The sequence below is a fragment of the Parasteatoda tepidariorum genome, chromosome 3 (genome assembly GCF_982258835.1).
Source record: "Parasteatoda tepidariorum strain Cologne lab strain chromosome 3, Ptep-v5.0, whole genome shotgun sequence".
Classification (NCBI taxonomy): domain Eukaryota; kingdom Metazoa; phylum Arthropoda; class Arachnida; order Araneae; family Theridiidae; genus Parasteatoda; species Parasteatoda tepidariorum.
Genome location: NC_141757.1, coordinates 45,775,996 through 45,802,939, shown reverse-complemented (window position 1 = coordinate 45,802,939; position 26,944 = coordinate 45,775,996). Strand labels below are relative to the sequence as shown.

General features: G+C 30.8%; 1 protein-coding gene across 1 annotated transcript in view; it reads right to left on the bottom strand.

The window, feature by feature from the left end:
- Positions 1-26,944, bottom strand: part of Polr2H (DNA-directed RNA polymerases I, II, and III subunit Rpb8) — a 59,169-nt gene that overhangs the window by 25,636 nt on the left and 6,589 nt on the right. Inside the window, exon 2 of the mRNA XM_016061844.4 lies at positions 10,373-10,456. Within this exon, the coding sequence (XP_015917330.1) occupies positions 10,373-10,456 (84 nt within the window). The remainder of the gene's footprint in view (positions 1-10,372; positions 10,457-26,944) is intronic.

The following is a 26,944-nucleotide window of genomic DNA, read 5'->3' as shown; positions in this document are numbered from 1 at the left end:
CTTTAATGAAAGATGGCATAAATTTTAAAAATGCAGCAAGAATTCATAAAAACTTGTATAATGGTGCTAAGCATAGCACAACTGGATTTTCACCTAATGTAATACATTTCGGTCGAAATTTGTCATTAATTTTTGATACTTATAATCCCGATATTCAAGTACAACAAATAGATAAAGGTTATTATTTGGATAAAATTCTTTCAGATTTAAATAAAGTGTATGATAAAACTTATGAAAATATTGCAGACGCCCAATGTAAACAAAACAAAAGTAATAATGAAAAATCGAAACTCAGATGCTTAATACCTAATGATATTGTGTATATTAAATCAAGGGATAAATATAACAAAAAGTTTTCTGGTCCTTACAAAGTAATTAAAAAGCATACTGATGTAACATATTCAATTCAAATGTTAGATAATCATCATGGCAGAATTTTTAAAATACATATTGATAGATTATTATTAATGAATAAAAGAAAGGAACATTTAAATGATAACGATAATGTCTCTAGGAATAATGATAATTATAAATCTCATTACAATTTAAGGAATAGAATTGTTTAAAAATAATTTTTTTTGATTTTGTGAATGAAAGATATCTGATTTTTCGAGTCTTTCCTGCTGTAAAGGCAGTAACATTTTGTTTACAAATATAAAGTAAAAACATTTTTTTCCATTCATATAAATATATTTTTATTTCAAGTGTATTTTCAATTTATATATTTACTATTTTTGCATTTCAAGTTATATATATGTTTTTTTATTTGGTTTTCATATGTGATAATGAAAACAGACTTTAACAAGTTGCAATCACAGTAAATATTTTGGTGTAAAGATATTTTGTGCAGTTGAAATATGAAGAACTGTATAATTGATTAAAAGTTCAAGCAATATAAATATTTACATGAAAGAAATCGTTTACTCTAAGAACTCATCAAATTTTTATATATCATTCTTTAACCCTTATGCACAATGGATGCTAACACAAAGCATTCTAGGATTAGTTGGTAAATAATGAATATTTTTTTGAAGTATTTTATAAGATTTGTAATTCATAAATAATACTTGTATTTATTTATATATAATTGAATTTCAACCACATGCTCACATTTAACTAGTACTATAGTACATTATAAATTAGTTTGATATCTATATTGATTAAACCCTATCTCATTGTTGCTGTTGTTTTGCATGGAGGCATCTGTGCGGAATGATTTATGGTGATTTTCTTTACTAGGGCCCAGGTAATTAAATTCATTAAGTGACAGAGATAAATTTTTTTTCTTACAATGTAAATAAACATATGAATAATTAATTCAATGGTAATAATTTTTTTTTCAAATTGAGAACAACTGTAGAGATTACATGGATTTTAAGTTGTAATAATGTAACAACAATAATTTTTAATAACAATATTGGACATGTTACTCAGTCCTAAATTTTTTTAAATGTGAATTCAAATAAGATAATTTATTTATATTTTCCTGTGCATAAGAAAAGGGTTATTTAATACAAGTAATACACACCAAAATACTACTTTTTGATTTAAATACTTTTACTGTGAAAAGCTAATGCAACTTTTAGTGAATGTTTTTAAATGAGCTATTTAATAATTGTTTAAAATAAAGATAAGAATTCTTTCTGCTGAGTATAAATTTTTAGATGAACATAATAAAATGTTCAGATTTTTTTTTCATGCTGAAATATATAAGTTTGAAATAATGGAGGCAAACAAAACTGAAGTAAATTATTTTTCTCAAGGAAAGGACTTGTACGAAAAGGAAGAAATAATAATATTGTAAGTTTGCTCTTCTCTCTGAGTTGAGAGAAATTAAAAATATCCTGGCCAGGTCATGACAATGCTCAGCTAATGAAGCATTTTAAATACTCAGCAAAATTTTTCATGTATAGCTCAGAACATTTACATATGATATTTAGTAACTTGAGTGTTAAAAGTATATCTTAGAACTACAACTGTATGTTCTAAAAATTTTTTTTTGAATAATAATTTTACTTTGATATTTAATTATACATAAGTGTATATTTCATATTTTGTTCCTTGAATATATTATGTTTCAATGCATAAAAAAAAAATTTTTTTTGTAACTTGGGAGGAGATCCAATTTAAAAAAAAAAAAAAAAAAAAAAATATATGTATATATATTTTTTTTCTGTGTCCAGCGGGGATATATGTGATGCCAGAATTGGCATACACATATTTATTTTCTATCTTTTAAAATATCCTTCATTACTTAAGCTTATTTTTATTAATGGAAGAATTACTTTTAAAATAAATCAAAAACTTAATCTTTTTAAACGAACATAAAATATTTATTTCTTCTCTTCCAGATCAATGTAACGGATACTTTCTTTTTATTTCATTATTATGCAGACATATAAATTCACTGTCGCCTCTAATCGAAAACAAAAATCTATTTATAACTTTTTATTCTAATTTTCCAACGGCTAAATGTTTCGGTTGCATGGTTATAATAATTCACATAAATTTGTTGGCGACTCGTGATCGCCAAGGTGTTCTTCTTAACCCATGTGGACATGCTAGTTGGCTTTGTTTTTGGCTATGATATATTATGATAAATCGCCAAATTTTGGATCTCCTACCCATACTCTTTCTCTGTCCGTTGAGAATAAATATATTCACTTTTAATTTCAAATTTGTGGAGGCTGGAGGCCCTTTGGGCCTCCCAGTCTTAATTTTCTAACGGTCAGAAATGTTGTTCTGGCTTTATGATCTCTCAATAGAGAGTATTCTTATTTCATCCCTTTAAGGGATTTCTTATTTTTTGAAGAAATGGCCATTTCATAATTTACAAAATTATGCTTAATAAAATCTAAATTTACATTCAACGATTTGTACATCATTTCCTGGAAACGTTATTGTTTTTATTCATTCAATATTGGCCAAAATGAACATTCATAATTCCACTATACATTAACCACGCCTAATGAAGGAAGCAGCTAAGCTTTCATCATTATACTGCTGTAGGTGCATCGTGAAAATGTTGAAGAATTTCTTGGCGTAATTGAAAGTGAATAATCGGCAGCCACTCTCGTCCCGCAGAATCATTTTTTTTAAAATTTATTATTATTTCCAATGGCAGATTATGAACAGTTACAGCAGAAAACAAGTAAAAAGAAAGAACACAGAGTGGAACAAAAAATGTTGAAAACAGAATAATAATTCCGCTTAAAAAGTACGCCATCCATTACTTTTAAATTTGAGTGATGACTTTCTTGGCCTATATTCCTTTTCATAGCAGTTATTTCCTCATCTTTATCCTGTTCCTCCGCGAGATTTGAAACGACTGTTAAACTCTTTTCCGTAGCATTTTCAGTAGGTGGTAACGGATGTCTTGATAGACAATCTGCATCTTTATGTCTGAGGTCGTATTTATAAACAATGGTAACATCGTATTTTTGTAATCTAAGAGCGCATCGAGTTAATCTTCCTGAAAGATCTTTTAATCCTTACTTCTTATGATTTAAACTAGTACTGATCCAATACCATAGCCACTGGAATCAGCATGCAGCTCTGTGGGGACATCATGATCAAATATACCTGTGTTAGAGCGGCCTTTAAAATTTCAAACGAGGAGGGTTGTTCTTCTGGCCACATGAACTTCTCATCGTTTTTAAACAGTTTCTGTAGTGGGTACGCTTTGCTACAAAAGTCTTTTAGAAACCAATGATAGTATGAACAAAGTCCGAGGAAACTTTTGAAGTCTGTAATTAAAGTAGGTACGGGATACTTAGCGATACCCATAACTTTATCGGGATCTTGCTCTACCCCTTCTGCACTAACGACTTTACCAAGTACCTTGAGCCAAAGAGGCCTTTCCTTGTATTCTGTTGCAATCCTGCTGTATAAAGACAATTTAAAACAATGCTCAGAAGTCGCACGTGTTCGTCAAAAGTATCTGAGAATACTACAATGTCGTCGGGATAACACAAACAAATTTTTTCATTTCAAATGCCGTTGTAAATTATCCATCATTCCTTTAAGGGTTAAGGGAGCACTACAAAGTTAAAACGGCATAACCATAAATTCTTACAGGACATCAGGGGTTACAAAAGCAGTTTTTTTTTTCGATCAGCTTCATCGCCTTCTATTTGCAAAATATCCAGGAAATGAGTCCTTTGACGAGAAGTAATCTGCGTTCTTTAAACAATCCAGAATATCGTCTACCCTAGGTAACGGATATACATCCTTTTAGGTCACTTTATTTAATCGCCGGTAGTCGAAGCCAACTTCCGTCTTCTTTTCTTGACAAGAACCACAGGAGAAGACCAAGGACTTAAGAGATTCCTGAATGATGTCTCGAGCAAAAGAATTTTGTCTACTTCGTCTTGTATAATACGTCGGTCAGCAACTGCTTGGCTCATAGGCTGATGATTTCCTGTGTTTATATGATGTTTCAAGCCGTTTTTGGGCCGATTTTTCTTCGGCAGAAAAACATTTTTGAATTCTCTTATAATATTACTCAAGCTAGCCCTCTGTTCAGTTGTTAAGCCTTTGGCGAGCATACTAACAAAATTTACTTCAGATCGTATTAGTCCTTTGTCCATTGATTCAGCTACATTTTCAGCGTTGAAACTGCAGAGACAGTGTTTTTCTATTTCTTCCGCATGCCCAATGCATATATCCTTGGGAAGGCAAGTAGAGTGATTAGAGAAATCGGAAACCCATACACGGAGTCCATTTTTATTCTTCTATGTAAAAGACGATGCGAACACTATATTTCGTTGCAGTGTTAGAAATCTACTGCATTGAGTCAGCAAACTTTTGCTCTCCTTGCACCCAATTGTTGTTTCCACTTGAATTATTTTTATGGCCATAAGAGGAATATCGCAATCCTCTACTACACAAAGTCGGCTTTGTCAAAGTTCTTTATGCACTATTTCGTCCCAGGTATCTTCTAGCACCAGTTCTTTGCGGCCACAGTCACTAATAGCCTGTGAGGCGTGTTGGAAGTACCAACCCAAAATCACATTATGGCTACATTTTTCCAGATGAATTCGTGCGGCTGTATTTGGTTGTTGACTGTCAATCTTATGGCACAACGTCCAATCGGATTAACGTATTTGCCGTCTTTCATTTGTGCCACTGATGCAGGTTTTACTCCCTTTGCGACCATACCATTGAAGAAGGGCGCTTCTTCTAGCTTTCCACTGAAAGCCTAGATGGGTAGCGACTAGAACTTCTGTATTTCTACGCCTATATGGGGAAGGTTATCGTCATCGTTTTTCAAATTGTGGCGATGAATTCCTTAGTTGACTACTGGAACTAAAACTTTCGTCTGAAATGATTATCTCTCTTTGTCGTGGGTTATAGCCTTGAAATGTGTCTTTCTCGGCAGTGTGTTATCCTTTGTTCTCCAGATATCAATTTTGCGACGGGGTAATTAACGACGGAGCGGTTCATAAGTTTTCCGAGAAGAAGCAACTGTAGTTCCAGATGGTTGACGGCATAGTGCTTCTAAGTTTGTTTTTTTTCCAAATGGCAGGCACTGAACTGTATTCTTCGCTTAAGAAGATGCCGGAATTGTTACTCATTTTACGTTACCCAGTGGGCATCTGTGAACCAAAGTCACGGAGGCGAGCAACATTACCCACGCCACATTGCCACAAACCCATTCAAAGGGTGGGCCACATTCACACATCACACACAACAGAGGACAACACAAGAGAGAAACATTCATGCCCAGAGCGGGATTCAAACCCGCAGCCATTGGCTCCGCAGTCAGGCGCGCTAACCGCTCGGCCACCTGGCCGGCTGTGCTTCTAAGTATGAAACAGGTATCGTTGATATAAAACTATCGAAATCTTTGTTTCTGTTGAAGTTTGTTTCGGTCATGGGTGCTAAGGTCTTCACAACTTCATATCGCATAACTTCTAAACTGCCAATTGTTGGTTCAGGAGTTGGAACAGTAACAGGAAATAGCCAGGCGATTTCTTTTTCTACCACTTGGCGTATCGTTGACAATAGGTCAAAATTGTCTTCAAGGGAAGCAACGGGTACGGCATTTGGCAGTCTTTCAAACTTTCATTCGATTAACACGTCGCTGTTGCCACGAGTCGACATGTTGAGACAGCATTTAATGAAAGCGGCAGTCGTTGTCACTTCTTTTGTGAGTAGAACTTGATAAATATTTTCCGCGATGTCATTCATAAGATGAGAAACCTTGCCTGCTTCACTCATGCTAAGGGTTGACGCGATGGCATAATCATAGTACTGCTTATATAGAGTGCGTAGCCAAATTATTCAACAAAAAATAAGCACCTTTTAAGCACTTTTCAAGCACTAAAAAATATTTTTAAGCACTTGAAAAAAATATCCTAATGGGCAGGGTTGAAAAGTTTTTGACAATTGACGGTTTTATCTTGTTTTAACCGTCATGTCAAAAAAAAAAATATATATATATATATATATTTCGGCTATATATATATATATATATATAACTTGGCATTGTTTTTGACAATTGTCAAAAATCATGAAATTTTGAATCATGTAAAACGAATGACGTTTTCATACGCTACGGACTGACAATATAGCCGAAATAAATTGGAGTTGAATTAATTGCGAAAACGTTGAATAGAACAATGCAAACTGTGTTTCTTTGCATAATTCGAAGCGAAAATCGACATAGCAAAGGAAAAATCTCATTTTGAAAAAGGGAAAATTAAGCACTTTTTGAAAACACTACGCACCCTGTTATATGTATGAAAGGCTGGTTTCTCCCTGCTGTTGAGCTCGGGTCTTAAATTCTTCTTCAGCATGGCGTACTGCTGGAAGATGTCAGAAAATGTTTCTTTTAATTCACTTCTGAAAGCTGTCCAAGATGTTAATATTGATGGCCAAGATGTTAATGTTTCAAATCAAAGCTTGGCTGTTCTGCTAAGAAAAAAGTAAGCATATGCAAGACATGTCCCATCGTCCCATTTGTTATATTTGGCGACACGATCATATTCTTTTAACCAAGCTCCATGATCTTGGTTGGATTCTCCCGAAAAAGAAGATGGATAACGAATGTGCTGGACAATTGAAGTAGTGACAGGTGTTTCAGAGATTTTTGACTATCCTGGCTCAAATCCTCTTAAGCGGCGACTCCTTCCTAAATCACCGGCCACATCTGCTTGTGTACCTGGCGGCTCCACCAAATGTCGCGTAGAAAGAATCGAGATGATTAATTACACTGATTTATTGAGCACATCTGATATATTTCTCATACTCATCAATGAAGTTTAAAGTTTATAGAGGTTTGAGGAACCGACAATAAATTAGGAACGGAAAATAATATATTTGAATACACTATAACAAAAAATGTAGCAATTAATTTGTATATTGTAACAATTATTTTGGTTACTATATGCGATGATAGCACAAAATTTCGTAAACCTAGATTAAATATGTATAAAAATATAGACATTCATTTACATATATATATATATATATATATATATATATATATATATATATATATATATATATATATATATATATGTATATATATATATATATATATATATATATATATATATATATATATATATATATATATATATATATATATATATATATATATATATATATATATATATATATATATATATATTGTCTAATGTTTTTTTGCAATAACTTTAAAAAATTATTCAATAAAATTCTAAATTTTTTTTTTCAAACTGCGTAAAATATGAGTACGGCGCATGCGCGGAAAAATTTTAAATTTGTTTTAGCTAATTTTGTATCGAATCGTGTTTAGCAAGTAATAAAAAAATTTCGTTTTGAATATCTCGAAAAGTTAAGAAGTTGCAAGCAACTCTCTAAGTAGCTTTCGTACTTTTTAAAAGAAAACTGAAAAGGATAAGGGGTTTTCCAGAAATATTATGATCTACTATTAAACAAGATTTATTAAAAATGACACCGGCATTGTTGGTGCTCATTCCCCATAAAAGTATATTTTCTTTCGTATTTTTCCTCTCATATTTCGGTGTATGAATATTTATTGTAAGGTACTGTCATTTGTTATTTAATTTTGTCTTCTGATACAAAATAATATTTGCAGAAAACCCCTTATCATTTAGAGTTTCTCTTAAAAAGTACAAAAACTACTTAGAAAATTGATTGAAACTTTTAATATTTTTGAGATATTTAAATCGGACTTTTTTCTTTAGTTGCCAAGTACGATTCTCTACAAAATTAAGAAAAAATATTTCCAATTTTTCTTGCGCATTGCAAAAGAACTACTTTAATTACTTATACTGTACAGTTTTCAAAAACTTTTTTTTCTTTAAATATTAAAGCAAAAAATTTTTAATTAATTTCAAATTGTTTTCAATTTTTTTTTAATTTTATTGAATATTTTTTCAGTTACAGCAAAAAAGCATCAGACAATATATATATATATATATATATATATATATATATATATATATATATATATACAGGGTGTCCCAAAAGGTCGTTTACAAACTAAACATGCTGGTCTGTCATATCATGATGAACAAGATTTACATAGGAACTTGTGTCCGAATATTAAAGCTGTGACCGCTAGCGCGATAATTGCACGAAAACGGGAGAGTGGGAAAAACAATCATTTCAGTCGTGGACGTTGAAGGAGAAGGATGAATGAGTTTAGTAACGCAGAAATGGCCGACATGCATTACGTATACGGCGCCGCTGATGGAAATGGACGAGCCGCGGCACGGACGTACCTTGAGCGCTTCCCTAGCAGACGTCAGCCAAGTCATGTTTTGTTTGGAATATTGCACCGCAGATTATGTGAATCAGGTGCTTTCGTAGCACGTAGCCACCTCGGTCGAGAACGTGCTACACGCACACCTGTCGTAGAGGAAACCGTGCTACAGGAGTATGCCATCAACCCGCAAAGAAGTCTCCGAGAAGGCGAACGTGTCTTGGGTGTAGCTCGTTCCACCATAATGCGCATACTGCACGATGACATGCAACACCCTTACCACTTCCAAAAAGTACAGGCATTGTGCGCTGACGATTATCCCAAACGCATTGCATTCTCACGCTGGTATTTGCAACAGCGGGTCGCACAGCCAGATTTTCCATCACGGATTTTGTTTTCTGATGAATCCTGCTTTACACGGGATGGTGTCGTGAACCTGCACAACATGCACGAATGGGCGCATGAAGACCCAAGACGTACACGTGCCCATGCACATCAACAACGCTTCAGCGTAAACGTTTGGGCTGGTATTATCGGTGACATGTTGATTGGCCCTTACCTTCTACCTGAACGCCTCGACGGAAATACCTATCGCATTTTTTTAGAAAGAGTTTTGCCGGATCTGATGGGTGACGTTCCAGCCGCTACACGCCGAAACATCTGGTTTCAGCATGATGAAGCGCCTGCCCACTTTAGCTACGCTGTTCGAGAATACCTCGATAGGATTTATCCTAATCGCTGGATCGGTAGAGGCGGACCAGTCCCATGGCAGCCGCGATCCCCGACCTGACTCCCCTGGATTTCTACCTGTGGGGACACATGAAGTCCATAGTGTACGAGACACCTGTAACATCGGACATGGATCTTATCGCCAGGATCGCGGAAACGGCAGCACGTGTCCGTGACACTCCTGGCCAATTTGAACGGGTTCGTGAATCCATGCGCCGACGCTGTGAAACGTGCATTGTGGCGAATGGAAGGAATTTTGAGCATTTGCTGTGATGTAATGATGCTTTATAATAAAAATCATATTAACACAGCTATCGATATCATTTTTTTTCTCCTTATCCAAACCTGCACTTATCGCCCTCTAGCGGTCTCAGTTTTAATTTTCGGACACAAGTTCGTATGTAAACTTTGTTCATCATGATATGACAGACCAGCATGTTAAGTTTGTAAACGACCTTTTGGGACACCCTGTATATATATATATATATATATATTTGGTCCTTTAAACCAGCGGTTCTTAACCTATGGGTCACGACCCAAAATTGGGTCGCGAAGCATATTTCTTGGGTCGCGCTGAGTCGAACCAAAAAAGTTAGTAATACACCAAATAATAAGTAATACCAACACCTCCTAGAAGAAGTCATTGTGGCTTACTCAGCCTAATTTTGACTTTTTTTTGGGTCGCGACCTGAACATATTTCTCAAATTTGGATCGCGGCTTAAAAAGGTTAAGAACCACTGCTTTAAACCTCTAAAAGCTTTAAGCTTCATTGATAAGTGTGAGAAATCGCATGATCTAAACACTTCTGAAGTTATAAAATGATTCTTTAAGTATTTCTTAAGAAATATGAAAAAATGTATTAGTAAAGAAGTGCTTCCATTATTTTGTCCACCCCCTGTACATGAATCAAATAACAATGTACATACCTAGCTCCATGGGATACACTTGTATGTTAATGTCCAAAATTAAGTCCATCTTGAATGACTCACTTTCACAGTGCAATCGACTGGCTGTAAGTAAATAAAAAGCAGCATTTAGAAAGCAATTAGTTTATTTATAAAGTTAAAAGTTAAAAGCAGTTAAAAGCAGCACCAAGCATTATATTATATTAGTTAAAAGCAGCACCAAGAAATAAATAAAAAAACTTTTAATGTATAAACCTCATTTTTTTTAATAGTTAAACATTAGATTTCTGTAAGGACTGATTATTTTTAATTATTATTTTAGGTATAGCATGTATTTTAGTATTAAAAATGGAAAATATGCTAATTAACAAACTAACTATCTATGGCAATCACTTAATTTTTTAAATGAGCAAAATTTCAAACAATGGTAAATTTGCTAAAAAAATGATTTTGTCTTGATCTAAATACATTTAAACTTGAACATGAATACAAAATTTATCTATAAAAACAAAATAATGAGTCTGTGCGCCTGTCCGTGAGTGCGTCTCTCTTAAAACTCCAGAAACGTTGTGGTAACGATTTGAAATTTAGACTGCAGCTTCAAAGGACAATTTCAGCCTTCGGCTCTAAAATTCGTTTGAAATTTTCATTAGAATTCTCGGAAGAGCTATTTGAAAAATGAAATTTTATCATCGGTAAAACGTTAGCCTCAGATCAAAAGCAGCGACACAAAATGTAATACAAAATTGAAAACCTAAAACAGTGGCGGCGTTTACGATTTTTTAATAAAGAGAGATATTCAATAAATTCTAATAGACATACAATTTAAAATAAAAAAGAACTTTTGATTTTTTTTTTAATTATAATTTTAAAGAAATTTTTTCACTGTTTTTTCCAAAATAGTTTACACTTTGCAAATAAAATCATTGTGAACAAGTATTTCGAGCTAGATGGTGAAAAAACGAAAAATGAAGTATTTATAGAAAGCAAACTCAAATTTTTTTTTTTCTCCATTTTGAATCAAACTAATTATCTGCTTTCATCTCCTGAATAAGAAGCAAACAAAGTTTGCCCAATCGTGGATTTAAGCTGAAAGAAAAGTTTCGAAACTTCTAAAAATACCGGGAAAAGGAAGTTTTACAAATGCAAAAATAAATTTCAAAATAATCTACAGAAAAAATATACTATTTAGAAGCAATAGGTACATTAAAAAGATAGTTGTTTTATTTATAGTTGATTTGTTAAAGTTAGATTGGATTTTAGAGAAACAAAAATGCTCACCAAATCGATAAAAAAATAATTCTAGGAGTGAGCTATAGGCGCATTCAATAACCAGGCAATTAACAGATTAGATCAGTGATTCTCAACCTTTTTTTGTAGCTGCACACTTTTAACGATTTCGAAATTTGACGGCACACAATGAAAAAAATTAGTTTAAAAGTTGTTTACTTACCTATAATAATCTGTGTTGAATAGTTCGTGATAATAATTTTGAATGTGAAATAAAATAATATGTACTACAAAGGCACGTTTATAAAGGGATTATTTCTTTCGACTAATTTTTAATAGTCAGTAACAGTTATGTTTTTTTCCTAGTTATTATGTTAGCTTGTTTTCTATAGTTATTAACTGTTGTTTTTTTTTTTTAAATTCTTATTTTTTTGTGATTTCTTATAAACTAGTTAATTTGCTAATTATTAATTGCTAGCTTATTTTTTTGTTAGTTATCCTTTGTTAATTTGTTTTTATAACTATTAATTGCACAGCTTACTTTAATGATTAGCTTTTATTTCCGTTTGAAAGTTAATATTTAGCTTGATTTCCTTTGCTAATTAATAACTTTAATAGTCATTAAATTTCCTACTTATTTCAACATTTTTTAAAATTGTGTGTCGCAATAAAAAAAAATGCATTGTAATTTTTATTGTATACTTTCTAATATTTGGCGGCACACCAAAGTGCCGCTGCACAGTGGTTGAGAATCACTGGATTAGATGATAAAAGGCGTTGCAATGACGTTACACATTGTAAATACTCAATGCATGTGTAGTTATTGACAGCGAAATCAAAGTATGTTTATCATTGGCATATAATAATAAGTTTTATGCCGATTATAATAGGTTAGTTAGTAATTATAAACTTTTTCAGAGCAAGAACCATTGATGGTTTAACCACGAATGGTGAAATCAAATCTTTGTAATGAGTCATAAGTTTTCAAGATAAAGTAATAATATTTAAGTTTAGAGGGTTCAAGTAAAGAGAATTTCAAAAATTACTTAATTTTGATTCAGAAAAGTGTCATAATTCTTAATCCAATAACGGACTCTCCACATAATATTATTATATCGCAAAAATTGCCCCTTCACTTAACTTTAAAAAACGAAGTCAATGACAGGTACAAACGAGTACTGCAATCTTCTAGATAGGTTAAAAGTCGCAGTTAACGCATTTAAATGAAAAACAATAAGGAATAAATATACAATGAACAGATAAAAATTAAAAACATTGAATCGAGAAAAGAATTTGAGATCCACAGTCTTGCCCAAAAACCACTTTTTTTTTTAAAAAAAAGAAGAAAAATAAAAAAAAACTTTAAATCTATTCTAATTGTGAGGAAAGGGTTCGTTGTAGATTTAGTAAAAATGATATGAAATACTTTTTAAATCGAAAAATATCTTGCCGTTGAACTTGAGTTTTAGAAATTTAATTCGTAAAAAGAAATTTTCTTAATAGATAATAGAATATTGGTTCGAATAGATATAGAGAGGTGCCCCATTGGACACAATAAGTAAAAGAGTTAAAAAATAAAAAAAATATTCGACCGAACAATGTTTTAATTCACGTTATATACTTACAATTCTCAATTTTTTTTTCAAATAATAATAATTTTTTGCCGTGTTGTAAAAATCTAACTTAGGAAGAAAAAAGAACGAATATGTTGAATGATTTCTATTTTAATTATCGATTTTTCATCAAACTTAATGATTCGAGAGCTTAACCTCAGCTAAAGTAATTAATTTTTGCAATATTTTAAGTTACAAAAATATCTTATACTCTACTATTCACATTTTTTTTCTAATATTATTAAATGATGTAACACAAAATAATTATTAAAAATTAATTTTTGCATGGAACTATCTTTGGATAAACAAACTGTCCATTGCGTACAAAAATGTTTTAATTAGCCAGAAAAGTTCACAAGATATGTCGAAAAACGTAATTGTCTAAATTATTGGGACCATATTTTTCAGATTTTTATTTTATTTCATAACCGGCTTTAAACATCAGACCCAATCCGCAGCCTCATAGTTTTGAAACCCAATTCAGAAAATAAGAGAACTCCTGGATCGAACATTGGGACTAACTAACCTTCGCGGAGGACCTTTAGACGGAACTAGCCCGCATTTGTGTTACACGGAATAAAAACCACCAAAAACTTCTAACGGCTAGCCCAACGGCAAAGGGATTCTACTTAATAAATTTTATCTCAGCACTGTGATCGTATCGACCAGCCACCACTGGGACTCGAAGTTTGTACCTCATTGGGAAGCAAGCACTCCATCTTTAGAGTCACAGCCCCCATATTTCGAAGATCAAGAATCGAAATCTAATTTTAAAAATTAAAAAAAAGTTTTAAAAAAATTTTAAAAAAACTATTTGTTCATTTAGAGAAAGTACGCTTATGAGCCTGATTTCGTAACTTAAAATATCATCTGGACAACTTAAATATCACATTTAATGATATGATTTCGAAAAATTAAGATTAAACCAAGTGCGTTAATTTTCAAACAGTCCAAATAAATGGTGTTAGAGTTGTATAGTATTACATTTTTTGTTGACTGAAAATGATTTTAATTATCAGTTAACAAGTCATAAAATTTGATATATGATGTATAAAAGTTAATTTTATGATTTTTATCAATTTACGTGCCTAAAATTGCTCCCTAGAGTATATATATATAGGTTCAAAATGAAGATAAAACAAAGGAAAATTAGACATATGATGAAAAAAAAGGGGGGAAGGAAGAAAAAAATAATAAAAAATTACAAACAACTGGGGGAAAAAGATAAAAAAAATTTTAAAAAAAACGCAAAATAAAAGATATAATCTTTTCATCAGCCCACACGATTATATCCGCAAAAAAGAGTGCTTTCTGATATTGTATCAATATTGCCAAAGCAAAATATATTAATACAATAGTGTGAGGAGCACTGAAAAAATCTCTTTACAAAATTACAACAAATAAAATAGAACACAAAAAGTAAAAATAACACGTAAAAACAGAAAATAAAATAAAAGAAAAAGAAAAAGCAGAATAAAACATAGATGAAATATAAGTTTCATCATTTTCTCTAACTACTTAAATAAAATTATTAACAATATTTCTAAAGAAGGTTTTTCTTGGATTATCGCTAATAATCAACCGATTTTAGAATTTATTAAACATAATAAAATTAATTCTAGTGAGACTTTTGATTTCCAGAATCTTTTCAATAGCATTCCCCTTTCTCAAGTAAAAGACGTCCTTTTGAATTATTACGATGATTTCAAAATTATTCTTAATAATTAATTTTAAGATTAATTAAGATATTCTGATTAATTAATTTTTTATCTTTTTATTAATTACTTTAAATAATGGGAAAAAAATTTTTTATTCAAATTGATGGAATACCACATCAAGGATCTAATTTTTCATCTCTCTTAGCTAACTTATTTTTGCACTATTATGAAAAAAATTATACTTTTAATATTAAATTTATTTTTAGATTTATTGATGATTTAATTATCTTTAATATTCAAGATTATACAATTTTATTAAATAATATTTACCCCGAGGAATTAATCTTGCTTCGTAATCATGATGATAATATTAATTTTTTGGATTTGGATACTATAAAAGAAGAAAATATCTGCTCTGTCGATTTATACGATAAAAGAAATGATTTTAACTTTAATATAAATAAACTTATTACTTGGAATCCTAATGCTCCTAAAACCATCGATTTAAATACCATTTTTAATCAAATGAATAGAATTAAAAGACTATGTAGTAATGTTTATTTATCCAAAAAACAAATAGACAAACTCCTTCAAAATTTGATAAAATAAAAATAAAAAACAATAGATATAATTATATTCTATAAAACTATGGAGTTAATTGCATGTTATTATAAATTTACTAAAAACTTCTTTGTTAATTTATATAATTTTTACCATGTGCAAATCCATTTCAGGCAAATCCGTGGCTAAAAATATGTGCAAAACGGGCAATTCATGTTTCTTTCTCTCTCTCTATTTTTACCCCTTTTCAATAAATGTTAACTTTCTAAAATCATTAAAATTGAAAAATTAAATATCAACCGTATTAATTATAAACTTCCTTAAATTATAGAGTATAATGAAGTAATTAAATTCTATATAAATCATAGGGTTAATAGTATGTTATTATAAGTAAATTTACTATAAACTACAGTTACTATTACTATAAACCATGTTATAATTTTTAACATGCGCAAATCCATTTCAAGCAAAAATCTGTGGCTAAAAACGGGCAATTCATGTTTCTTCCTCTCTCTCTTTCTTAAATAAATGTTAATTTTATAAAATCATTAAAATTGTATAATTAAATATAAACCTTATTAATTATAAACTTCTTAAAATTATCCAGTATAATGTTACCTTGACATATCCATTTTCGGGGCAAGCTTTGGTAACTAACAATTCAAACACGCTTCAGTACTGTAGTAAGAACGTGCTATAAAACAAAATCCCTTTTATTTACGCTTTTACCCCAATTTTTTGTTTCTGTATTCATATTTTGGTCCCGCAGTGGACTGATCGTTAAGACACGGTTCCCAACAGATCACCGAAGTCAAGCATCACTGGCTACGGTTAGTGTGCGGGTGGGTGACGACGTGGATCAGCCTGCGTAGGGACCGAGGGTGTGCGGTATTGGTCCTCGTTAAACTGTTCTACCGTAAAGTGCTCGACTTCGCGTGCAGGTCGTCGGGCTACCAAAGCGGGGGTGCCATCCCCTCTGCAGAGGATCAAAATTGTGATGGCATGTCTTCGGATCATCCTCAGGGATGCTTCCCAGACCGTCGCCAATAGCCCATAGTGCAGCTCTAGTGCGACGTAAATGAACAACTGTATTCATATTTTGTAATCGGGCAATCTTATTACGAAAATATTTTAAATCATTCTTGTAAATTTTCCCGTAATTGTAAGTTCATTTGAATTCGCTACTTGTTTTGTAGATTTCGCTTTGTGCTTAATTTTTTACTTTTTTTTAAAAAACATTTTATTTTCTGTTTTTTACGTAATATTTAATACTTAACGTGCTCTGTTTTGTTTCAAAAATTTTTTTAAGTGCTCCTCACACTACTATATTGATAAATTTTGTTTTGACTATTTTGATACAATATTAGAAAGCACTCCTTTTGGCGGATATAATCGTGTAATCTGATGAAAAGATTATATGTTTCTTTTTTTTCCGGTTTTTTATTGAAATTCTATTTATTAGGCTATTTTATTTCAATAATATATATATATATATATATATATATATATATATATATATATATATATATATATATATATATATATATATATATATATATATATATATATATATATATATATATATATATATATTATTATTATTATTATTAAAATAAAATAGCCTAATAAATAGAATTATTATTTTTTGTTTCAAATAATGACACTCATCCCAAGAGGTTGGCCAGTTGGCCACCTCTAGCCAGTATATTGCAAATTTAACTTGATCTCTTTTGGCAGCAATATCAATGAAATTTTATTACTGTGATCAACGCAATTTTTTAGGAAAATCATCAGTAGCTAAAATAAACCAAAATTTCGAATTATTTGTGTTAAAATTTTAAAACGTAAAAGAGAGATAGAGAGACCATATATTTACTTAAACGCAATTCATGAAGATATTTATTTTAAACAGGACGTTTTAGAAAGTTAGAAATTGCAATAGTTCTTATTGTTATTGTATGAATTACACAAATATCAAATTGGAAACTACGACCATACTTCAATTGATCACTCGTTAAAATTGGGTTCTTTCGAGCACAAAAGTGACTATAACGTTCTAATTGGATCACAGAAGAATCCTTACAAAGACATTTTCCTTTTTTGATAAACGTCTGGGTTCATTTTCAATGCTAAAGATGGAAGAGAGTAATTTTACTCAGTTATTGGAAATAAACTTTTATTCAGTTTGTTAGAATCGGAAAATGACTTGTTCTATTTTATAGCTGAATAATTATTAGTGATAAACTAAAATTGTGAACATAATTAATTTAAAATTTATGAATCTGCTGTAAAAAAAAAATAATAATAAATTTCAATGAACTTCAGTTACATAATAACTAGCTTTATTTCATAAAAATGACCACTAAATCACATTTATTTGTTAATAATAAGACGATATACTTACGTCTTAACGTTTGGTTTATTAAAAATATCATTTCCAGAGCTTAGGCGTCGAAACTGTCACAAACTTATGACTTTTTTATAAAAAAATTAAAATTGATAATAAAAAACGGCTGCTGCACAGCGAACTGATATATCCGTAACTGGGTGCGTTGATTTAAATAAACTGATTTATTTATTTTTTTGAAAGAAAAAAAGCTTTTATCTAAAAATTTACAAAGCGTTATGAATTACAGCCTTTTTGAAATGTAATTTTAAAAATATAACAATAATTTTGGACTTTTTAAATTGCATACCAAGAAGAAAATGGAAATTTGAAAATATTGAATACCGAATTTTTAAGTGAAAAAAATAAAGATCCATGAAGTCATGCAGTTTTATATAGTTTAAAATGTAATGTTATTATTTATTTTTAATAATATTTCATAGATAATTCTATTTATAAAATGAAGTTTTTAAAGTATCTTTAATAAAATCCAATTTAAATAAAGAAAAATCTAATTTTAAGCTTTTTTTTTGTAATAAATTTTTGCAGGATAGTCTTTTTATGCTTTCCTTGGAGATCCAAGCCGAGATGGTGGACCACATTCCGTTTCCGGTTTTTGAACTACCGTGGAGAGAGAGTTCCAGTGGCGGCACTGTTTGACAAATTTTTAATTAAAAATAATGGCGAACTCAGATCAGTGGCTAGCAAAACTAATAAAAACACAAGGTTATAATATAAAGGAAAAAATTCCAACCATATTCCTGTTTAATGAGAAAATTAGTAACTAATAAGAGAAAATAAAAGTAATTAAGATCAAATACTAGTCAGTTCATCAGGAATGATAGGTTTTTGACAATTGACAGTTTTATCCGTCATATCAAAAACCTCCTAACATAGTCTTTTACAATTGTCGGAAACCTCAAATTTTGGTGTAGAAAATAATTATTGGCAATTAGAAATATGAAGTAATTAGAAATAAAAGGAAATATAACATTTACAATTTGTTCTTCAATCATTTTGACATCAAATCTCTTTTTCTTTGGGGGGGGGCCTTTTTTGAGGGGAAATTAATTTTAAAAATAAAAACTTTTTGGTGAAAAAAATCATAACCTATTATAGATATTAATTGCCTTGCATAACTAAATTCAAACCATTATAACAAATGAAATTAACATGCATTAAGAAATTTATTCTAATAACTGTGCTAAATATTCAAAATATTCTATTGATATTTAGAATTCTATTTCTCAGGCGCCATTCGACTGATTACATACACATTTTGTATTTTGTCATAGAAAATTATTATTAAGGAGTTCAAACTTTGGACAGCTCTCCTGACAAAACTATTGGCAATATTTCATATATTTTGGGGTTCAGAAATCCAAATTCGTCGAAATAAAGGAATGTTTATTCAAAAAAAGTACATTTTCGAGTCTGATTTCGTTACTTGAAATATCGTCTGCACTTATTATCTAGCATATTTGAGGGCACCCCCTCAAGGGATTAAGATTGAGTACTAGAACATTCGATCAAAAATAATTCAAGGTAATCCTAAATTTTATTTGATTATATTCTTTTATACAAAATGTATCCACAAAAAAAAAAAAATCATATATTCCAATGATTTTAATTATTTTCTATGAGTAAGGTTTTACTTATCATGGAATCGAGTTCTTTTAAAATTTTTATAAGTATTACCCTGGTGAGAAATAAGCAGATCACTACTGAATAATAATCGATTGAATAAATCTTAAATATTGTGTATTTTAGAACCTTTCCTAGAGCGATTTTCTCGATAATGTCTTAGGTTGATGTGACGTACGTGTTTCAAAATCTTTAGATTGCTCACCAATCAGAATTACTAAGTTTTTGATCACATGAGATCGATGAATTAACGATTGCGACTAGGAGGCATATAATACCATGTATATAGTTTACAATTTACATTTAACCACATACAATTTAGCGACTAAGTTACATTACATTTCAAACTTGTTCATAAACTTTCATTTCGAACATTACAGAAGTATTAACTAAATATATTTTACTTATAATTGCATAAAACGACCGACGTTACACCTGCAATTGATTTTCACCAATGATCGCCAATCAACAGATATTGCCAAAGCGCTATTATTTTTGGAAACATTGTTTTTATGAGTTATTAAAATACAGAAATTCTAAGAAAAAGTAAATATTGATTATAGTTACTTTATATCTTTTTATTTTCAATGAAAATAATAAAAAAATTCATATTTGTATTTTTTAATATTTATTACATTAAAAAATAAAAAATATCTGAACACACTTTTTTACATTTTCATCAATAAAATCAATAAGGGGCTAAACTTGGGCAGCAATTTTTTCCTCCTTTTTCTTGGTTCTACGTAGATTATTTTTTAGTTTAATCACAATAAACGAGGGGAGCCAAGGAAAATTCATTTTCATAAACCACAATATAGTCGTAAATTGATATGAAATGTTTCAGATATAAATTTATACGAAATATGTGTAAATTTATATGAATATAATTAGTATGAGTAATCTTACATATTGGCTTTAAGATATTTTTTTTTATTTTAAAATCGTCGTTGAACAGCCGATCCAATTTTATGGGTTTACGACTACTAATGTTCAACTCCGTAGCCTTGTAATTTTGAACCCAAACCAGAAGACAAGGGAGCTCCTGGATCGAGTACTGGGAGAAATTTGCCTTCGTGGAGGACTTTTTGATGGAGCTAACCCGCATTTGCGTTACACGTAGAGGAAGACCGCGAGAACCTCCCACGGTTAGCCCGACGGCAAGGGGAATCTAACCCACGATCCGTCTACCACTGAGGATATTTCACGTCAACACTTTGGTCGGTGCAAGTCGGATGTGGAATTTGTATCGACTAAGATTCGAACCCGGTTCGCCGCATTGGAAGGCGAACGCTCTATCCCCTGAGCCATCGCGGTTCAGGCTTTAAGCTAATGTAGTATACTAATTACTCATAGAATCAATGCAGCAAAATGATTTTTAAGCTTCTAAAAACACGAACAATATTGAATTAATATTAAGCCTAAAAAATTTATATCAAAAACTGAATGCGGGATGCGTCAACACTTCCTAGAATGATCCTTTTCTAGGAGGATGCTTGCGGAAATTTCTTACCACTTAGTATGGATAAATCAATTAATAATAATTAAAATACCGTTAAAAAAATAATTCTCATAATTTTATTAACTGAAAAACAGCAATGGTTGTTTTTTAGTTAATAAAATTTAGGCAACAATTGTAAGCACTTACGAGCGACTTAACTTTTTGGGGTTTTGAACTGATTTTCTAGAGCTCTAACCACTGCGCGCCGTCAAATTAAATAAAGCTTTTTAGAGCATTTTTTAATTTTTATTTGTGAGTTTGTGACACGTAACAGGTATTTATGTGTTAAAATTGGCCCGTCTTTTACAGACACATTTCATGTGATTAATGAAAAAGACGCAAAATGTCAATAGGAAAAAGAAAAGAAAAAAAAAAACACAATTTCGTAAAAATTAAAGGCGTTCTTGCACTAATTTTGATGCGTTCATGTCTGGCGCTCAAAAAGTTGTAAAAATTAAGGATTATTCAGTGATATCAATAATTTACATCCCGAAGAAAAAAATTCATCAAATCAGCGAATTTTTCAATTTTTTTTTTTAATATTTTTATCGATTTGTCATTTTTAAGGCTACGATTATACTTTGTAGCAAGATAGCATATAAAGTTTAAAATTACAGCTTTTTTTTTTTTTTTTAATTTTAAACCATTAAAACCAGATTTTTTTTTTTTATATAATTTTTAGTTTTCTTTGCGAAAGATTTCTGACTGTTTAAAAATAATAGTAGTCATGAATATTTTACTTTCCCTGAACACAAAGTAGAAATGAAATGTTTTTAACATAGATTTTTTTTAAAAAAATCTTTTCGGGATAAATAACAGACCTACATTGCCTAAAATAATCATGCAAAGTCAAACTTTAAAAAAAATACCCTTAACATTAACCCTAAAGATGTACTTTAAAATAAAAAAATCTGAACGTATAATGGTATAACATACAAATCCTAACACTTTAATTAGTTTTAAACAATTTATTAACTTAATTTTTTCACTGTCTAGCTGAAGTACTTTGATTTCAATTTCAACTGTTCAACAAGATACCCGAAAAATTTCTACAACGATCTTAGAAAGGATATAAAAATAATTACTTTGTAATTAAGTTTTTATTTCTATAAAAATACAAAATTTTCTAAATAAATATTTAACGTGCAACTAACTTTTTAACACTTCTTAAATCATTACTTAAAGCAACTTAAAAAAAAAAAAAAAGAATCTAAATAGATTCGTAACGCATAATTTTCACTTTTTAAATTATTAATTAAAACAATCTAATAACTACATATTTGCCAATAGATAGAGAAATACCAGAGTTATGGTGCCACATAAGAGAAATATATGTATAGATTAGTAAATTACATATATTTAAAGGTGTAAAATAATTTTTTTTTTAATCCGTTTAATTATTTAACTCACCAAGATTAGTCTTGCGTCCGTTACACTGTTTATTTTCACCTTTCTGTTGAATTGATTGACGTCTTTGAAGATCTGATTCCCCTTACGTATCATAGATTTGTTCATTTGTTCGTGATAATTTCAAAACAGATATGTGTAACAATTTCTACTATCATTCTCCTATACAAGTTTTATTATACATGAAAACATTTTTTTAAAAAATAATACATATTATTAATGTGTAATAATCTGTTGATTCTAATCGAAGAACGTGCTTAACCCTAAATCTGCTTTTAGAACTTAGTAGCAGGCCTTATATAAAAATTTTAAAAAAATAAATAAAAAAAATTTAACACTCCTAGGCCAGAGGATAAGCGTAACAGCCAGCATCGTTAAGTAAGTTCAAAGATATCTTAAGAGATCTTGTAGGTTGATGCCGAAAATAATAAAACAAGCATGCCTAAACATTCAACTAACTTTAATCGAATTCAACAAACAACATTTTTAAACATCACTCATATTTTTCAAATTTCCGATTTTAAATATATAAGGGTGGAGGGAGAATATATATATATGTTTTCGAGAACTTTTGATATTAAATAACATTTAACAAGCATGTTTTAGTTGAAAGGAAACAATAAAGATGGAATAAATAATTTTGAAAAATAAAGCAACACTTTAAGGAGTTTTTCATATGGATGAAATCTATTGAGACAATATACTGATAAGCAACAATTTAAAATTGCTCATGACCGCGTTTTTCATGCTGCATTTTCCAAGAAGCAGTAGGGTGAATTTACAGAGGTCTGCCCAGGACAAATTCACTGCCGTTTAGCTGTACTTTCACAAATTCAATTTTAGGAAATTTCACAAAATACTTTTAACATATTTTCGAAAAATATTTAAATATTTTGGAAAATATTTTCTTATTTTGCCATATTTTTGTGTTGATTTTTTATTATAATTTTTAAATTTCACAAAATAGGTACCTCTCAAAAAAACCTAGACAGACCCCTGATTTAAGTATTTCGCTGTTATCTAGGGAAAATTCGAAGAACTTATTATATACCGATCTAAAAGCTAAACTAAGCAACTGTTTATTTAAACATGTCACCTTAGAAAAAGTGTGGCTTATCACTATACTGCCCCAAGATCTTCATAGGACGATATTAAGAATTTAGAGTATCTAATTAAATGTTCGGGAACCAGATTTTGGGAGGGACCCTCTCTTCCAAGTTATGTGCCAGCCAAGAAATTTCAAAAGGTCATGATCAGAAATTTTAAGATGGTGTCACACAGTTTCTATTCATGCATTCAACGTACCCATCCGCACTGAGCGTGCAAAAATTGTACAAACGACTTGTACAAAGTTTTTCTATTAATATTCAAAAACGAAAAAGGTAAACTTTTTCTTACACATTATGGCATGTAGTAGCAAATATTACCTTCGCTAAATGCTTTAATCATGACATTTCAAAAAATGCCGACATTTTTTAGACAGAATCTAACAATTCCATGGGCTACAAAAGAGCGCAAAACGCAATCCCCATAGAAATAAAAACGTAATATCATAAATCTCGCTAATCTGTTAAGATATTAAATTATAACAACGATGTACATTTATTACAGGAATTATTTAATAACAGCAAGTAAAAGAGAAAAAAATATTTGTAAAAAAATACAATTTAAAGCAAATATTAAAAGGGAAAAAAACTTCTAGTAAAACTTATTAAAAAGTCTGGAATATAAATTCAAAGTACAATATATTCTCAAAAGAAAAAAATCGCAAAAAACCAAAAAAAAGCTTAAAGCTTCACAAAAAAAGTAGCCAAGGACATACTTTAAGGTTGTTTTTATAAAGATTATAATGCTAGGAATAATAATTTAAAATGTGCAACTTGCCTAAGCAAATATGAAATAAGAGTTTTAACTACACAAAAAGATAAGCCATAAAGTTATTGCCATTCAAAACATTGTTAAACTATTCATCAAAACAAAATTACACAGAGAGAAAAACAGATGCAACTCAACTTCTCCGGTATATTTACCTGTCACCAGCGAAATACTTTCCAATCCATCCTATCTTCCCACACACACTATAAAATATCATCAATAAGTCTACACAAACATTAGCGAAAGGACATATTGAAAAAGTGTTGCCTTACTGTCGTCCGGACTTGAAGAAGCGGGCGACCGGAGGAGAAGCACATGGCACACGGAAGCAGGGGGCCGGACGGGAGAGAGTAAGGAGTTGCCGGATAAAGGTCAGAACTGACGCAGTAGAAGAGAAGAGAGGCTGCAGTGCGGTGCGGCGGCGGGCGAAGTGGTGGGAGGCACCTCCACCATCGCCGCCACGCGACGCCGGACGATATGCCACTTCCGCCGCGACCGACCCCCTTCTATTTGCGAATATCCTGCCGCGCAAACAGGCCACATGCCTTAAATAGCCGGTCAAGCCCTCCTTTTTCCCACTATATTATTCTCTACTTCGGTTTGATTCCCTTATCTTGTCCTGAGAATCCGTTATTTTGACCACCTAATGGTTGGAAACAAGATTGTAAAATAAAAACCTGGTAGTACATTTATAAATTTTTTATTATTATTTTCTGTCTTTAACCCGAGCGAGGTTTCTATGGATTCACAACAAGGTTGAGAAAAACATAAGGGTAGTTAGCTGGTCTGCTTCACGCGTTGGAAACTAATGGTGTTTATTAAAAGAGAAATCCACGGCAGAGACGTATGCGGTCGATCATACTAATGACATCATTCAAAAATTAATTTCTTATTAATAAAATAAAGAGAAAAGGATATAAAAACAATTTAAAATATTCAGACAACAAGAAATGGAACAAAAAATATGGCAGAAAAATCTTGATCAAGGATAATATGCAGATTTAAGGTTCATTAAAGGACACTTTAACAATTTTTTTTTTTTTAATCGTAAGAATTGACCTTTCACGAAATATTTTATCTGAAAACGAATCTATCACAATATTTTTCATTTTAAAAACGAACCCTTAAAAACTCTTTTTATGAAAAATGACATCACTAATCGGTACTTCGTGAAAGCATATTATTTGTAAATGTTGTATAAACTTATAACATAAAAGAAAAAAGCTTTACTTATTACTTTTTCAAACTTAGAAAAACAAAAACCCATTTTTCCAGTCACAAAAACAGAGCACTGGCTGAAAGAGATTTAACACTAATTTTAGATTCACAAAAGCAGGGGATTAGATTTTCAAAGCAGGGAGCCATCCTCTCTGCAGAGGATCAAAATTGCGATGGCATGTCTTCGGATCATCCTCAGGGATGTAACCGTCGCCAATAGCCCATTGTACAGCTCTGGTGGGACGTAAATAAAGTACTAACCTACCTAGATTCACAAAATAAGTCGATTTTTCACACAAACAAGACCTCTCACAAAGGTTTGGGCAGACCCCTAACAACCCTGAATAACTTAAATCGAGATAACTATTTTTTTTTTCCCTAATGAAAGAAAATGGAAAACAATAAATCATCAAAGAAATATATTTAAAGAAACAACAAAAATTGTAAGTTTAGGGTAAAGCATTATATCAGGTAGAAATTTTTAATTTCTTTTGAAATCAAGAGATGAAGTGGGAGAATAACCAGGAGAGGGAAAAAATAACACACGAAAGTGAAAACTCGGGACGTCCAAGTGGAGTTCAGCGGAATTACCAAAATGTTTATTCGGTTACAGATGGAAACGTAATTTGTGGGGACGGATGGAACTCAGATTTTCATGAAACATAAGGAAGGACAAAATCAAGATGGGCGTGTATCATCATGAGATGTTTCTAGATCCAGTAAAAGAAGAAAAAAAGATGAATATTTTAGAAGGACCCGCCTTATCACTATACTCACAGCAAAAATGTAAAAAATCTTCCTTGCTCTTTAAGGAAGAAAAAAAAAACGTATCTAATTTTCAACTTTTTCATTCTTCGCTACAGTGGTGGGCTTTGAGGAAAAAAATAAAATTCCACCCGGTAAACATGTGAAACTTTTCTGACACTTAAAAGGTTTTTCTATCACTCACAAAGACAAGTGAGAGGAGTATTTCAAAGTAACTTAAATATCTTTCCTGGTCGCATCTAATAAAGTTTTTTTTTTGCCTCGAAATCGTTGCATTAATATTAAATCATTAGCAAATAAATGAATTGTCAAAAACGTGAGTTATCACTCAAAAAAGTTAAATTGAATTTCTTAAAAAAATCAATATATTTATTGCTTCAAGATATTAGAGAATTCAGTAAAGCCTAAGCAAACAAACACGAATCAATCAACACGAATAAAACGCCTCTATAAGTTATTATTTAAATAAGTTATTTGAAATTCGTATATTGTAATAATTTTTAAATCCACGTAGGAGTGCAGCGCAATAACTGCCTAAAAAATGGTTGAAAAATACCTTGGATGATTTACGATGAAAACTGCACTAACAAAGCGAGTCAAAATGTGATAATTTAAATGTGATTTGAAACGTAATGTAACGGGATTGGATTTTTAAAGCCACATGGAGAAGCGTAGCAATAACTACCTTTAGAAAAAAGAAGAAAAAAAAACAATATTGTTTAGATTTACGATGAAATC